Source organism: Artemia sp. Qi Xiang Cuo, chromosome 15 (genome assembly GCF_049724085.1).
Source record: "Artemia sp. Qi Xiang Cuo chromosome 15, ASM4972408v1, whole genome shotgun sequence".
Classification (NCBI taxonomy): Eukaryota; Metazoa; Arthropoda; class Branchiopoda; order Anostraca; family Artemiidae; genus Artemia; species Artemia sp. Qi Xiang Cuo.
The window spans coordinates 26,485,604-26,501,636 of NC_142808.1; the positions used below are offsets into that span (position 1 = coordinate 26,485,604).

At 38.2% G+C, this 16,033-nt stretch overlaps 1 protein-coding gene across 2 annotated transcripts in view; it reads right to left on the reverse strand.

Moving 5' to 3' along the window:
* IntS9 (integrator complex subunit 9) overlaps positions 1 to 16,033 on the reverse strand; it is a 118,376-nt gene that overhangs the window by 65,820 nt on the left and 36,523 nt on the right. The window contains exon 1 of one of the 2 annotated variants that reach the window (XM_089101049.1): positions 3,903 to 3,932. The exons of the other annotated variant lie outside the window; for it this stretch is intronic. Within the exon in view, the coding sequence (XP_088957175.1) occupies positions 3,903 to 3,911 (9 nt within the window). The 5' untranslated portion in view covers positions 3,912 to 3,932. Of the gene's footprint in view, positions 1 to 3,902; positions 3,933 to 16,033 lie in introns of those variants that run through there. 2 annotated transcript variants of the gene reach the window in all.

Consider the following 16,033-nt stretch of genomic DNA (forward strand, 5'->3'; position numbering starts at 1 on the left):
GTAAACAGCACAGCATTTGCATATGATTCAGATTAATGGATAATTCTTCTGGGCTTGGTCTGTTTTGATGGGCATTTTTGGGCTGAAAAACCTCTTCCTAGCTAATTTATGTACTATGGGCTGCCTCCCCATAGTAGCATAATAATAATAATAATAATTTATTTGTACACCCATCATAAACACAGAAATTGATGGAAAAAACAGTAAAAAAGAAAAACAATTGTAGGCATGAATATATAATGAGTTGGAGGTAATAGGCTTGAGACTGTCTATGCAGGATTTCAACTCTTGTTCATAGAAGAGCATTGCCAAGTGCTGAAAACCATGTTGTGACCAAGTTGGACCCAGGATTGCACAAAGCCTCCATTTATATTAGAGGTCCCAGGGACTTCTTGCTGTCCAGTTCTAAGCCAGCTTCAGCACTTTGGTGTAAACTTGATAAGATATGTGATCCCTGTCCTGCACTGGTATCTGGGATCATTGCTTTTCCTGAAGCCGAAATAATTTCAATGATTTAAAGATCATGAAAATTGGAACTTGGAATGTTACAATGTTAAAAAATGATTATTGCATTGACATTTTGACTAACAAATTCAGACAATTCAAACTGGACCTAATAGGAGTTTCAGAAACTCATATCACAGAGATAGGAAGCACAAAATAAGGTGATATAGAATTTATTTACTCAGGCAGGAAGGAGAGGGTAGATAGACAGGGAGTAGGGCTCATGATGAATAAAGAAGCTGCTAAGTCTTATTTAGGCTGGGAAGGTATTAATAATAGAATACTGATTGCTCATTTTATGACTAGAAAGTCCAGGGTATGAGTTATGGTAGTATATGCCCCTGTAGAACTGACTGACAGGAGATACTAGTGAACTCAGATGAATTTTACTTACAGTTACAGGAGCAAATAGAAGGGGTCCCAGGTAGAAATATGATGTTGTCACTAGGAGAATTTAATGCCCAGGTTGGTAGAAATAGGCATAGATGGTATCCTAGCCTAGGTGAATTTGGAGTAGGAAAAGAAAACAGTAATGGCAAACAGACTTTTGCAATTTTGTAGGTATAACAATCTAGTTATAACCAATAGTGTTTGGTCATAAAATGACCCATAAGTTAACATGGTATTCACATGATGGTAAGACAGCAAACCTTATTGATTATGTTATAGTAAACCAAAGACTGACAGGATCAATAAAAGATCAATAAAGGAGTGCTGTTTTTGATGTTAAAAGTAAAGATCACCATTTAGTAGTGTCTAGGGTTAATTTAAAGCTGAAATTTTGGAAGGGTAACTACCTCCCAGGAAGTTATGATGTTGGTAGACTCCAGGATTAGAATTTGAGAAAAACTTCTCAGGAACAGTTGAATATTAAACTTGAGTTTAAAATTTGACAATGCGGAAGATGGCTGGAATAATTTCAGAAAAACAATCTGTGAAGTTGCTGATGGCGCCTTAGGGAAGAAAGCTAGGACTGTAGCTAGGAATGTTAGTGAAAAGCCTTACGTTTAATAGAGAGGAAAAGGGGTTTGTATAAGAATTATCTGAGTGATACATCATATGAAAACAAAAGGAATGAAAAGGAAATTGAGAAAGCATTAAAATATGACCTAACAAGGTGTGAAGTGGAGGCCATGGATAAGATTGCCAAGGATCTGGAGGATGCAGCTAGAAAACATAATAGCAAAATATTGAACTGGCATGTTAATAAATTGAGAAGGAGTAGCCAATCCAGACTTGTCCCAGTTAAAGACAAGAATGGGGCCATAATTAGTGATAACAAAAAAGAGTTAAAGAGAGATGGGCAGAAGATTTTGAGAATGTGCTAAACCAAGATAGAGTTCCAGCAAAACATATAGAGAAAGTGAAAAAGTTTGTGATACCTTGGATGTGAAGGAAGATTTGTCTTGTGAGAAGAATTAGCTGATAGTGTTGTAAATGAGTTTCTTAAATATGGTGGCTCTGAGGTTAGAAACAAACGGCTGAAGAATATGGATATGATTTTTGAAGAACAGGATGTGCCTAGCGATTTTAGAAAAACCTTGATTAAACCACAGTATAAGAAAGGTGATAAGAGGGAGTGTGGTAATTATCGAGGCATTAGTCTGGTCTCTGTATTTTGCAAATTACTCAGTAATATGATACTTTTTAGTCTGAGAGATGCTGTAGACAAAGTTTTAAGAGAAGAACAGTGCAGTGTCAAAAAAGGTAGAGGATGTGTGAACCAAATTTTCCCTCTTAGGTCAATAATTTATAAGTGCCTGAGTTGTCAAAGACCTTTGGTCCTCAGTTTTATACATTATGAGCAAGTATTCAATTCTGTTGATAGAATGGTGTACCAGACAAATACATTAAAGTGATTAGTGCTTTTACAGGTTTTGCAAGTTCAGGGTGCTAGAATAGGTTTGAAAATTAACTTTAAGAAGACTAAGTCACTAAGGCTAGGAATAGTTGAAGATGAAAATTGACATTGAGCAACAAAAAGATTGATCATGTGGGCAGCTTCACTTACCTTGATAGCATTATTAGTAAAGACAGTGGGAGCAGTGAAGATGTTAAAATTAGAATAGCCAAGGCTCAGGGTGGTTTTTTTTTCATAGTTAAAAAAATTGGAAGAATAGGAAGATAAGTCTGCAAAATAAGATTAGAATATTAGAAGCTACAGTGATGACAGTAGTCAAATATGTCTCTGAAGCTTGGGCATTCTGAAAAGTGGATGAAAATTTGCTAGATGTTTTCTAGAGAAATTGCCTATGGATTGCTCTATGTACCTGGCTGACTGACCATATTTCACACAGTAGGCTGTACAAAAAATGTGGTTCAATTCTTCTTTCTAGTACTATAATGAGAGAAAGGTTGAGAGGGGTAGGGTACATTGTGCTGATAAAGGCTGACAGATTGCCAGAGATTGTCCATTTTGTTCAACCACCTAGGGCTAAACAGAAAGCAGGTTGGGTCAATATTTACCAAATCATATTATTGAGTTTCAAATAAAGTGAATACACCATTCAATCCCTTTTTTATGCTGATTACAAATATAACAATCATTTATATTGGAAATGAATATATGCCAATTCAGAGTATATATTTCTACATTAGGGGGGGGTAAATTTTATTTCTGATGTAAGTGGGAGGTAAGTTTAAAGTTTACCCCCCCCCTAATGTAGAAATATATACCCTGAATTGGCATATATGGGGGGGGGGCTAAAATTCATTTATGATAGAAATGATTGTTATATTCGTAATCAGCATAAAAAAGGCATCATATGGTGCATTCACTTCATTCCTAACTCAATAATATGATTTGGTAAATATTGACTGCAGGTTGTCCTTGTCTATGAAAGGAGGATGTCATAGCCTAAAGAAAAATTTAAGAAAATGGGAACTTCCTGGGATGGTGTAAAAAGGGAAGCTTTGAATATATTGGGATGGAGGAGCATGCATAGCCATGGGCATAGGCAGCATATTGTCTAGGGGGGGCAGTTGATAGTGTGATGGAGTTTTATCAACTACTTTTTCCAAACCATCTGCTTTTTCAGCCATATCTAATGTAAATTTGAAGGTCTAGGGGAGCAGCTGTCCCCCTTGCTATGCCCATGTGCATAGCTGTGTTGGCCTCAGGCAGCTTGGTGCTGTGGTGAGTTGTTAGTAGGCAAATTTCAGGACCATCTAGAGGAAGGAGTGGAGGTAGGTACTTCAAAATACCTTCCTGGGACATACTTTAGCCTGTAGACCTATCCCTGAAGTTTTCATTTTCCCAACCTAACCCCTTTCCAAGATAGCCAAAAGTAGAATTTTACCCTAGCTATTAAACTACCATTATAAAGAAAAGAAATTATGCAGGTTTAAGACAATGAGAAATGCACCATTAAGAGAAAGCTTGGGAAACTTCATTTTACCAATTTCATAGCTAAACGTTTCTAAATTTCAAATTTGTAGCTTCCCTATCATAGCTATTGTCAGTTTCATATGCAGAGATTGAACACGATAGGCTCAAAAAAGGAAAGAGGGATTTTTTTTACTCAAATTAATTAAAAAAACACAAAATATTTTCTTACAGAAGTAAATTTGAATTTTAGAACAACCCAAAATGTTTTCTTCCTGTATTATAAAAGATAGCGACACGAAGTTAGATCAAGTAAACTTTCAAATACCTACAATATTTTAAAACTAGTGCTTTACCGAAGACGCACACAAAAATCCCCATAACAAAGAGATTTTAGGAGCAGAAAATTCCATAAATAGCCTGCGAAAATAGTAGACTACTTTAAAAGGGCCTTAATAGTCTTTCAACGGCCATAATATCAAAATTATGTTGTATACAACAATAATTCTCTAAATTAGAATTTTCGTGATCACCAGCGCATCAAAAACACTTCGCATTATTAGAACAGTCTCATTGCAAATGGTTGAACTTTGGGAGTTTAAAACACCTCAGAGATGCGGCAACATATTTTTCAACCTTGATATGGCAATAATCGACATAAATGCCTTATTTCAGTGCTTTTGCAAGACTGTCTTTGTCTCAGATGTCAGCTTCACTGAGTTTTTAGTACTGTAGCGTTTCGCTTCGTGGATCCCTTCCATAGGAAACTGAATTTCCTCGCTTATAATATCCTCAGGGACAAATTAAGCCACAACAAGGAATTTTGATTTTGAATTCTAACTAAAGCTGTAGAATTTGATTTTATGCTATTAGCTATTGCTTCTGCCTCTTTCTCGCTGCTAGCAATTCAATACAAGCGTATCGCTTCTCGTTACTTCCTTCTAAACTTTTCTGGATACACCATTGGAATTGAGAAATTCTTTCTGCTTTTGCCAGTATTTACAAATTTCAGGTGGTATCGCGGCATTAGTCTGGTCTCTATAGGTAGCTAATTACTTAGTACTATGATACTTTTTAGACTGAGAGATGCTGTAGACAAAGTTTTAAGAGAAGAACAGTGCGATTTTAGAAAAGGTAGAGGATGTGTTGACTAAATTTACTCTTAGGTTAATAATTGAGAAGTGCCTGAGTTGTCAAACACATTTGGTCCTCAGTTTTATAGATTATGAGCAAGCGTTCAATTCTGTTGATAGAAGAGCTTTAGCAAAGGTCTTACACTTGTACGGGATACCAGGCAAATACATTAAAGCGATTAGTACTATATACGAGAACAACACCGCTGCGGTTAAGGTAGGAAATGAGGTTAGCAGCTGGTTTTGTATTAAATCAGGAATAAGCAGGGTTATGTTCAATCCCCCCTTTATGTGAGTCATTTTGATTGACTTTGTCTTGAGGAGCACAGGAAAGGCAATGGGAGACCATAGAATCAAATAGGGAGGAAAAATTCTCATGGAGTTAGATTATGCTGATGATTTAAGCATCCTAGAAGGAAGTGTGAGCAAAATGAATGAATATTTAGAGGTTTGCGAATTCAGGTTGCTAGAATAGGTTTGAAAATTAATATTAAGAAAACTATGTCACTAAGGCTACGAATAAGTGAAGATGAAAAGGTGACGTTGGGTAACGAAAAGATTGATTAGGTGGGCAGCTTCACTTACCTTAGTAGTAGTATTATTAGTGAAGACAGTGGGAGAAGTTAAAATGTTAAAAGTAGAGTAGCCACGGCTCAGGGTGTTTTTTCACAGTTAAAAAAAAAGTTTGGAAGAATAGGAAGATAAGTCTGCAAACCAAGATTAGAATACTGGAAGCTACAGTGTTCACAGTGGTCAAATATAGTCCTGTAGCATGGGCGCTCCGAAAAGAAGATGAAGATTTGCTAGATGTTTTCCAGAGAAATTGCTTACGGATTATTCTGGGCACCTGGCTGACTGACCGTATTTCAAACAGTAGGCTGTACGGAAAATGTGGTTAATTCCGCATTCTAGGGCTATAATAAGAGAAAGGTTGATATGGCTAGGGCACGTTCTGCGGATGAAGGATGACAGGTTGCCGAAGATTGTTCTTTTCAGCCTACCATCTAGAACTACACGGAAAGCAGGTCGTCCTCGTCTTGGGTGGGAGGATTTCATAAAGAAAGATTTAAAGGAAATAGGAACTAAGCCTACTGGGAGGGTTTGTTTGACGAGGCCTCTATCGGTGCCCCCGTTAAAGATCTCACGCAAGTTTTCAGGGAGGCAGTTGAAATAAAAAAGCACATTCACGAAAAGGTAGCTCTCAATAGAGACACTGGAGGAATTTTTCTAAGTCCCATTTATGACAAAATTATTAATTCTGATCGTTTTTACATGATCCACAAAGTTATATTGTGGAATCGAATAGAGTCTCCGATAACAATCAAACTGGAAAGCGATCAACCTTTAAAAGTGCTTTACGCAAAATGAAATTCTGAAATGCCATTTAGACTTGTGTTTTTTATTCAGTTACCCTTTCACCGTTGCTAGGAAAGGGTCGTCCAATTTTAGTTTGGTGTTTTTATTTTAAGGTTTAGTTTTTATATTTTTATCAGTTTTATTCTGCACTGAGGACGGTCAAGCGGAGGTCTTGACCGAAATATTTGCATAATTTTTCGATTTTTTCACTGGCTGTTAATTGTCCTCGTTTTCTTCCTTTCTTCGCGATTTTTTGTTTTTCTCATTCATTTAATTTGCATACTAGTGGGGTATACGTCGTGAGGTATGGTAGGATTCTCAGATAGATCGTAGATAATGAATTTAAATTGGAAATCACTAATTGCTTCCAATTCTTTCTGAATTTCATAGATATTCCCCATGAATCGGTAGTAAGCACTGTCGTGAGATTTTTTTACAAGAAATCTGTCACATCAGCCATAAGATTTTTACAAGAGCAGTGAGACAAAGAAGGAACTATCTTGAAAGAGCGCATAAATACAATTAGTATATTTGTGGTTGCAGAAGTTGCGATTCATGCTTTCTAAAAGCCAGAATATAACTTGTACTTTATTGAACAAAATTCAAATAAATTTACTGAAAAAAATGTGGACTGTCAGTTTAATATACATATGCTGATTCTTATTCCTTAAAATCTTAATTTTTGATTCCTTAAAGTTATAAAATGAAAACATTTAAAAGATTTTTTTTTAGTAAAGTACAAACGTTATCTTGGCTTATAAAAAGTTTAGAGTCTTTGGCCTCTACTCACATTAGTTCCTGCTTATTTTTAGCTTGACTCTGTTATTTATTTTAATTTATGTTTGTTTTGGGTTTCATTTGTTTATTGATACTGATTTGTGTTAGTTGTATGCTTGGTAGATTATTGATTCTATTTTTGTTCATTTTTGGTTTAATGGAGTTCTTTACTTTTTCTTGAAAAACCTATTTTGTGGAAAAAGTTTTTTTAGTCAATTTCTGCCCGTTTTATATTGACATAGTCTTATCAGATGCAACGCTATGGCGTTGCCTATAGTAAATGCCATGCGGCTCCAATGTTTTATTATTTATTATTGTTATTTTTTCTCAGAGGCACTTTTTATGGAAAGTCGTCGTAAAAACTTCAAAGGGGGCTCATTCGATTGGAAATCAAGAGTTCTAGTACCTTTTTAAGGGTCTAAAGTGATTGGAAGGTAACTAACATCCCTTCCAAGCGCACTATTTCCCCAAACACATCCAATCAAAATTTTGAGATAGCTATTTTGTTCTACGTAGTTGATTTCCGCCTATAAATTATATTTTTGAGGAGGACACTCCCCCCGGTAGTCCTCAGGGCAAGGGTTGTAAGTTATGGCCTGGGGGCATATAAGTTTTTTTTTATAGAAAGCTTTGTCGTAGAAACTTCAAAAAGGGCTCATTCGATTGAAATTCAAAAAGCGAAAGTGATTCTACTACTACTACTACTAACAACTCATCGCAGCACCAAGCCGCCTGAGGCCAACACAGCTACGCACGCTCCTCCTCCACCCCCATCGATTCAAAGCCTCCCTTTTTACACCCGCCCATGAAGTTCCCATTTCCTTTAAATCTTTCTTTATGACGTCCTCCCAACCCAGACGGGGACGGCCTGCTTTCCGTTTAGCCCTAGATGGTTGGCCGAAAAGAACAATCTTCAGCAATCTTTCATCCTTCATCCGAACAACATGCCCTAACCACCTCAACCTTTCTTTCATTATAGACCTAGAAAGCGGTATTGAACCACATTTTTCGTATAGCCTATTGTTTGAAATACGGTCAGTCAGCCGGGTACCCAGAACAATCCTTAAGCAATTTTTTTGGAAAACATCTAGCAAATCTTCATCCGCTTTTCGGAGCGTCCACGCTTCAGAGCCATATTTGACCCTGTCATCACTGTAGCTTCTAATATTCTAATCTTGGTTTGCAGACTTATCTTCCCATTCTTCCAGACATTTTTTAACTGTGAAAAAACACCCTGAGCCTTGGCTATTCTATTTTTAACATCTTCACTGCTCCCACCATCTTCACTAATAATACTACCAAGGTAAGTGAACCTGCCCACCTGATCAATCTTTTCATTACCCAACGTCACCTTTTCATCTTCCCTTATTCCTAGCCTTAGTGACTTAGTCTTCCTAACATTAATTTTCAAACCTATTCTAGCACCCTGAGCTCGCAAAACCTTTAAGACTTCATTCATTTTGCTCACACTTTCATCTAGGATGCTAAAATCATCAGCAAAATCCAAGTCCAGGAGACTTTTTCCTTCCCATTTGATTCCGTGGTCTCACATTGCTTTTCCTGTGCTCCTTAAAACAAAGTCCATCAAAATAATCCATATAAAGGGGGATAGAACACAATCCTGCTTAACTCCGGATTTAATACAAAACCAGCTGCTAACCTCATTTCCTACCTTAGCCGCAACAGTGTTATTCTCGTACATAGCACTAATCAATTTAATGTATTTGTCTGGTATACCATACAAGGATAAAACCTTTACTAAAGCTCCTCTATCAACAGAATCGAACGCTTGCTCATAATCTATAAAACTGAGGACCAAAGGTGTTTGAAAACTTAGGCACTTCTCAATTATTAACCTAAGAGTGAAAATTTGGTCAACACATCCTCTACCTTTTCTAAAACCGCACTGCTCTTCTCTTAAAACTTTGTCTACGGCATCTCTCAGTCTAAAAAGTATCATATTACTAAGCAATTTGCTACCTACAGAGACCAGACTAATGCCTCGATAATTACCACACTCACTTTTATCACCTTTCTTATAAAGTGGCTTAATTAAGGTTTTCCTAAAATCATTACGAGGATAACTAATACCCCTCTCACACTCACCTTTTCCCCAAACACACCCAATAAAAATTTTGAGATAGCCATTTTGTTCAACGTAGTTGGAAATTCTGGAAATTAGGTCTTTGAGGATGACAATCCCCCCATAGCCCTCAGGGCAAGGGTTGTAAGTTTTGCCCTGGAGCATATAAGGTTTTTATTTTGAGATAGCAATTTTGTTCAATGTAGTTGAATGTTCTGGAAATTATATCTTTGAGCAGGACACTCCCCCCCCCAGAGTCTTCGGGGCAAGGGTTATAAGTTATGCCCTGGGGGCATATATGGTTCTTATGCAAGGAATGCTCGTTTAGACTTCAGAGGGCTCATTTGATGGGAAATTGAAAGTTCTAGTTCACTTTTTAAGCGTCAAAAGATATCGGAGGGTAACCAGCTTCCCCCGCCCTTTTTCCCAAATACATCCAATAAAATTTTGAGATAGCTGTTTTGTTAAAAATAGTTCAAAGATCATATAACAAAATTCCGGCGTCGACACAACCCCCCAGGGTCCGGAGGCAAGCGTTGTAAGTTATGCCCTGGGGGTCTATATGGTTATCACGGAAGGGCTGATCGTAGAAACTTTAGAGGGGGCTCATTTGATTGGAAATTGAAAGTTCTAGTTCACTTTTTAAGAGTCAAAAGAGATTTGAGGGCACCTAGCCCCCTCCACGCTCTTTTTTCTCAAGCCCATCTGATAAGAACTTTGAGATAGCCATTTTTTCAAAAATTGTTTAAAAACTATATAACGAAAGCTCCGGGGTCGATCCAGACCCCAGGGCCCGAGGGAAGGCGTTGTAATTTATGCCCTGGGGGGATATATGGTTCTTATGGAAGGGTTGCTCGTAAAAACTTCAGAGAGGGCTCATTTGTTGGAAATTGAAAGTTCTAGTTCAGTTTTTGAGAGTCAAAAGAGATTGGAGGGCAACTAGCCCCCCATGCCCCTTTTTTCCCGAATGCATCCAATAAAAATTTCGAGATAGCCATTAAGTTAAAAATTGTTCAGAAGTCAGATAACAAAAACTCAGGTGTCGACAAAACCCCTCAGGGCCCGGGGACAGGCGTTGTAAGTAATGCCTGGAGGACATATACAGCTGTTATGAAGGGATGCTTGTATAAACTTCAGAGAGGGCTCATTTGATTGGAAATGGAAAGTTCTAGTTCAGTTTTTAAGAGTCAAAAGAGATCAAAGGGCAACTATCCCCCCCCACACCTCTTTTCCCCCAAATGTATCCGATAAAAATTTTGAGATAGCCTTTTTGTTGAAAATAGCTCAAAGGTCAGTTTAAAAAAACTTCGGTGTCGACACAACCACCCAGGGCCCGGGAGCAGGCTTTGCAAGTTATCCCCTGGAGGCATATATGGTTCTTATGGAAGGGATACTCGTATAAACTTCAGAGAGGGCTGCTCTGAATGGAAATTGAAAGTTCTAGTTCAATTTTTAAGAGTCAAAAGAGAACGAAGGGCCCCTAGCTTCCCCATGCCCTTTTTGCCCAAACCCATCATATAAAAATTTGAAATATCCATTTTTTAAAATAGTTCAAAAATCAGATAATAAAAACTTTGGTGTCGACACAATCCCCCAGGGCCCGGGGGGCACACAGTGTAAGCCAATTCGTGTTAGCGTATATGGTTTTTATAAAAAGGATACTCGCATTAACTTCAGATCGTATGTCTATGAACTGAAATTAAGAGCTCTGGTTCATTTCATCAGAACAAAAAAGAGAGTGGAGGGCAACTAGCTCCTCCCACCCTCCACGTCTTTGGGTTTATTGGATGGATAAACCCATCCGATAAAAATTTGAGGAGACCATTTTGTTAAAAATAGTTCAAACATCAGGTATTAATACTCCGCGGTCGACACAACCCCCCAGGGCCCAGGGACAGGCGTTGTAAAGTTATACTCTGGGAGTATGTATAGTTCTTCTAGAAGGGATGCTCGTATACACTTTAGAGAGGGCTCATTTGATTGAAAATAAAAAGTTCTAGTTCACTTTTAAAGAGTCAAAAGAGACCGAAGTGCAATTAGCCCCCCTCCCCACGTCCTTTTGAGATAAAAACTTTGAGATATCCATTTTGTTAAAAATAGTTCAAACATCAGATAATAAAAACTCTGAGGTAGACACAAACCTATTTTTTTTACGCGTTGATACCAGTTTTGATACTTTGACGAACATTAGATTTTTTTGAAAAAGTTTGATTTTGAAATAATGAATTTTTAAAAACTTGAAACTTTTTGCAATCAAAAATGAATAGAAATTAATTAAAAACACTTTCCGAAAAATCAGTTTTTAAAAGAAAAGTAAAGGTCATTTTAAACTTAAGCTGAGCAGATACAAATACCTGTTAAAAATTCAAACTCAAAACGACCAGAAATTACTATTAAAGAGTAAGTGAAACCCAAAACGAACAGAAATTAAATAAACAATCATAGCAAAAAACATACAACAAGTAATAATATAAATGAATAAATAGATCTTAAAGCGAGTAATGCTTAGATTGAATATGCAAATCAAGCTTAAAACTAAAAAAAAATATTTTCCTATTGAAATATAAATGAAACTTAAAACAAACATAAATTACCAATCCAATGAGCCCCCACCGAAGTTTATATGACCATGCTTTCTATAAAAACCTTATATGCCCCCAGGGTATAACTTACAACCCTTGCTATGAGGGCTGGGGGGATTTGATATCCTCAAAGACATAATTTCCAGACCTTTCAAATACGTTGAACAAAATGGCTATCTCAAAATTTTGATTGGAATTGTTTGGGGAAATGATGGGCATGCGGGGGGGGGGGGGCATTTGCCTCTGATCACTTTCAGCTTATAAATCAGGCACTAGTCCTCTCAATTTTCAATCGAATGAGCCCGTTTTGAATCTTCTACAACACAATTTTCTATAAAAACCTTATAAAGCCCAAGGGGACATAATTTCCAGACCTTTCAAATACGTTGAGCAAAATGGTCATATCAAAATGTTGATCGGAAATGATTGGCTTGGGGGGGGGGAGGTAGATTCTCCCTCCGATTACTTTCGACTATTAAAAAGGGAACTAACCCTCTCAATTTTTAATCGAATCAGCCCTTTTCGAAGTTTTTAAGACAACACTTTCTATCAAACCTTAAATGCCTCCCAGGGAATAACTTACAACCTTAGCCCTGAGGGCTGGTTGTCATACTCAAAGACATAATTTCCAGACACTTCAACTACGTTTAACAAAATGGCTATATAAAATGTTGATCGGAAGTAATTGGGGACATGATGGGCAAGGGGGGCATCCCCCCTTCGATCGCTTTTGACAATTAATAAGGGCACTAATCCTCTCAATTCCCAATTGAATGAGCCCTTTTTGGGGTTTCTGCGACAACGCTTCCATAACTTACAACCTATGCCCTGGGTGATGTGGGGGGTGGGGGTTGTCATCCTTTGTGGGGGGGGGGGTACGACAAGACTTTCTATAAAAACCTTATATGCCTCCCAGGGAATAACTTACAACCTTAGCCCTGAGGGCTGGTTGTCATACTCAAAGACATAATTTCCAGACACTTCAACTACGTTCAGCAAAATGACTATATAAAATGTTGATCGGAAGTAGCTGGGAAAATGATGTGCATGGGGGCATTCGCCCTTCGATCGCCTTTGACTATTAATAAGGGCACTACTCCTCTCAATTCCCAATTGAATGAGCCCTTTTTGGGGTTTCTACGACGAAGCTTTCTGTAAAGTCTTACATGCCGCCAGAACATAACTTACAACCTATACCTTGGGGGCTGTGGGGGTTGTCATCCTGATAGACATAATTTACGGACCTTTCAACTACGTTGAACAAAATGGCCATCTCAAAATTTTGATGTGAGGGTGAGTGGGCGTGAGTGGGGGGTTAGTTGCCCTTCAATCACTTTCGACCATTAAAAAGGGCACTAGCCCTTTCAATTTCCAATCGAATGAGCCCTTTTTGAAGTTTCTACAAAAACACTTTCTATAGAAACTTTTCCCCCAGGGAACAACTTACAACCCTTACCCGGAAGGCTGTGGGTGGGGGGGGGGGTTGTCATCCTCAAAGACCTAAATTCTAGAACTTTCAACTACGTTCAACAAAATAGATATCCAAAATTTTGATTGGATGTGTTTGGGGAACTGATGGGCGTGAGAGGGGGGTTAGTTACCCTCCCATCACTTTCGACTTTGAAAAAGGGCAATAGCCCTTTCAATTTCCAATTGAAAGGGCTATGAGCCCTTTTTGAAGTTTCTACGACAACGCTATCTATAAAACCAGATGTGCCCCCAGGGCATAACTTACAACCCTTGCCCTGAGGAGTGTGGGGGGTTTGTCATCCTCAAAGACCTAATTTCTAGAACTTTCAACTACGTTGAAGAAAATGGATATCTGGATTGGATGTGTTTGGGGAAATGGTGTGTGTGAGAGGGGGGTTAGGTGACCTCCAATCACGTTCAACTATTAAAAAGGGCACTAGTCCTTTCAATTTCCAATCGAATGAGCCCTCATTGAAGTTTCTACGACAAAACTTTCTATAAAAACCTGATATGCCCCCAGGGCATAACTTACAACCCTTTCTATCTATAAAACCCTCATATGTCCCCAGGACATAACTTACAACCCTTGCCCTGAGGGGTGTAGGGGGTTTGTCATCCTCAAAGACATTTTTTCCAGAACTTTCAATTACGTTGAACAAAATGTCTATCTCAAAATTTTGATAAGATGTGTTTGTGAATATGGTGGGCGTGAGAGGGTAGTTAGTTGCCTTCCGATCACTTCCGACTATTAAAAAGGAAACTAGCCCTTTAAATTTCCAATCGAATGAGCTCTTTTTAAAGTTTTTACGACAACGCTTTCTAAAAAAAAAACCTTATATGCCCACAGGGCACAACTTACAACCCTTGCCCGATAGACTGTGGGGGGGGGGTTGTCATCCTCAGAGACCTAATTTCCAGAACTTTAAACTACGTGGAGCAAAATGTCTACCTCAAAATTTTGATAAGATGTGTTTGGGAATATGGGGGGCGTGACAGGGGGGTTAGTTGCCATCCGATCACTTCCGACTATTAAAAAGGGCACTAGCCCTTTGAATTTCCATTCGAATGAGCCCTTTTTGAAGTTTCTACGACAACGCTTTCTATAAAAAACCTTATGTCCCCAGGGCATAACTTAAAACCCTTGCCCTGAGGGATGTGTGTGTGGGGGGGGGGGGGGTTGTCATCCTCAAAGACCAAATTTCCAAAACTTTAAACTACGTTGAACAAAATGACTATATCAAAATGTTGATTGAATGTGTGTGGGGAAGGGTGGGCGTGAGAGGGTGGTTAGTTGCCCTCCAATCACTTTCGACTATTAAAAATGGCACTAGCCTTTTCAATTTCCAATCGAATGAGCCCTTTTTGAAGTTTCTACGACAACTCTATCTATAAAAAAACCTTATACGTCCCCAGGGCATAACTTACAACCCTTGCCCTGAGGGGTGAAGGGGGGTTGTCATCCTCAAAGACCCAATTTCCAAAGCTTTCAACTACGTTGGACAAAATTTTGATTGGATGTTTGGGGAAAGGGTGGGCGTGAGAGGGGGGTTAGTTGCCCTCCAATCACTTTCAACTATTAAAAAGGGCACTATCTCTTTATCGAATAAGCCCTATTTGAAGTTTCTACGACAATACTTTCTATAAAAACTTTATATGCCCCCAGGTCATAACTTACACCCCTTGCCCTGAGGGCTGTGGGGGGAGTGTCATCCTCGAAAACATAATTTCCAGATCTTTCAACCACGTTGAACAAAATGGCTATCTCAAAATTTTGATTGGATGCGTTTGGGGAAATGGTGGGCGTGGAAGGGGTATTAGTTGTCTTCCAATCACTTTCGGCTATTAAAAAGGGCACTAGCTTTTCCAATCGAATGAGCCCTATTTGAAGTTTCTACGACAACGCTTTTAGTGAAAATATTAAATACCCCCAGAGCAAAGCTTTCAACCCTTATTCTTAGGGCTGTGAAAGAAGTGTTATCCTCAAAGACATAAATTTCAGATCTTTAAACTTTATTGATCTACACTGCTATCTCAAAATTTTGATTGAATTCCTTTGGTGAACTGGTGGGCGTGGAAGGGGTATTAGTTGCCTTCCAATCACTTTTGGCAATTAAAAAGGGCACTAGCTTTTCCAATTTCCGATCGAATGAGCCCTTTTCGAAGTTTCTATTACAACTCCTTCGATATGAAGTGCCCTGGTCTAAAGCCACAAAAAAAAATAACAATACATTGTGCCAACAACGTTCTTTACTTAGGCAGCGCTATTGCGCTGCCTATGATTAACTTTTAAAAAAATACTCCTTACAGGATTTTTGCTAGTTTTAGATATAAGTGAGTGGTTCGTTTTTGGAGTTAGGGTTTGGCTTTTAAGGTTTTTAATTATGTTTCATTTTAAACTAGTCTTTTAGTGAGTAATAAAAAGTCTTATAAAGAAAATTATTACAATGCGCTTTAAGCTTTAATTATTATAAAAACTAAAGAAAAAAAAATCTGTGGGTCACCACCGGTCACAGGTTGCCGACCCTGTCCTACACCACATATTCTGCCCATATTTTGAAATATAGGTAAAATATTTCGAAACTCCTTATCTTCTTCATTATTTTATTTGTTTCAATTTCTCTGTGGCTGCTCAATTTTATATGTGGGGAAATTTTCCGCGGGGGAAGGGGGGTGAAATAAGCCTAGCACCAGAACATTTAAGTTTGAAAAACATAATAACTGATCCTTTGTTGAAAAAAAAACTCAGCTGTAATAGTGAAAACTTACTGAATGACGGCACCTGCACTTCCACTCACTTTTTCAG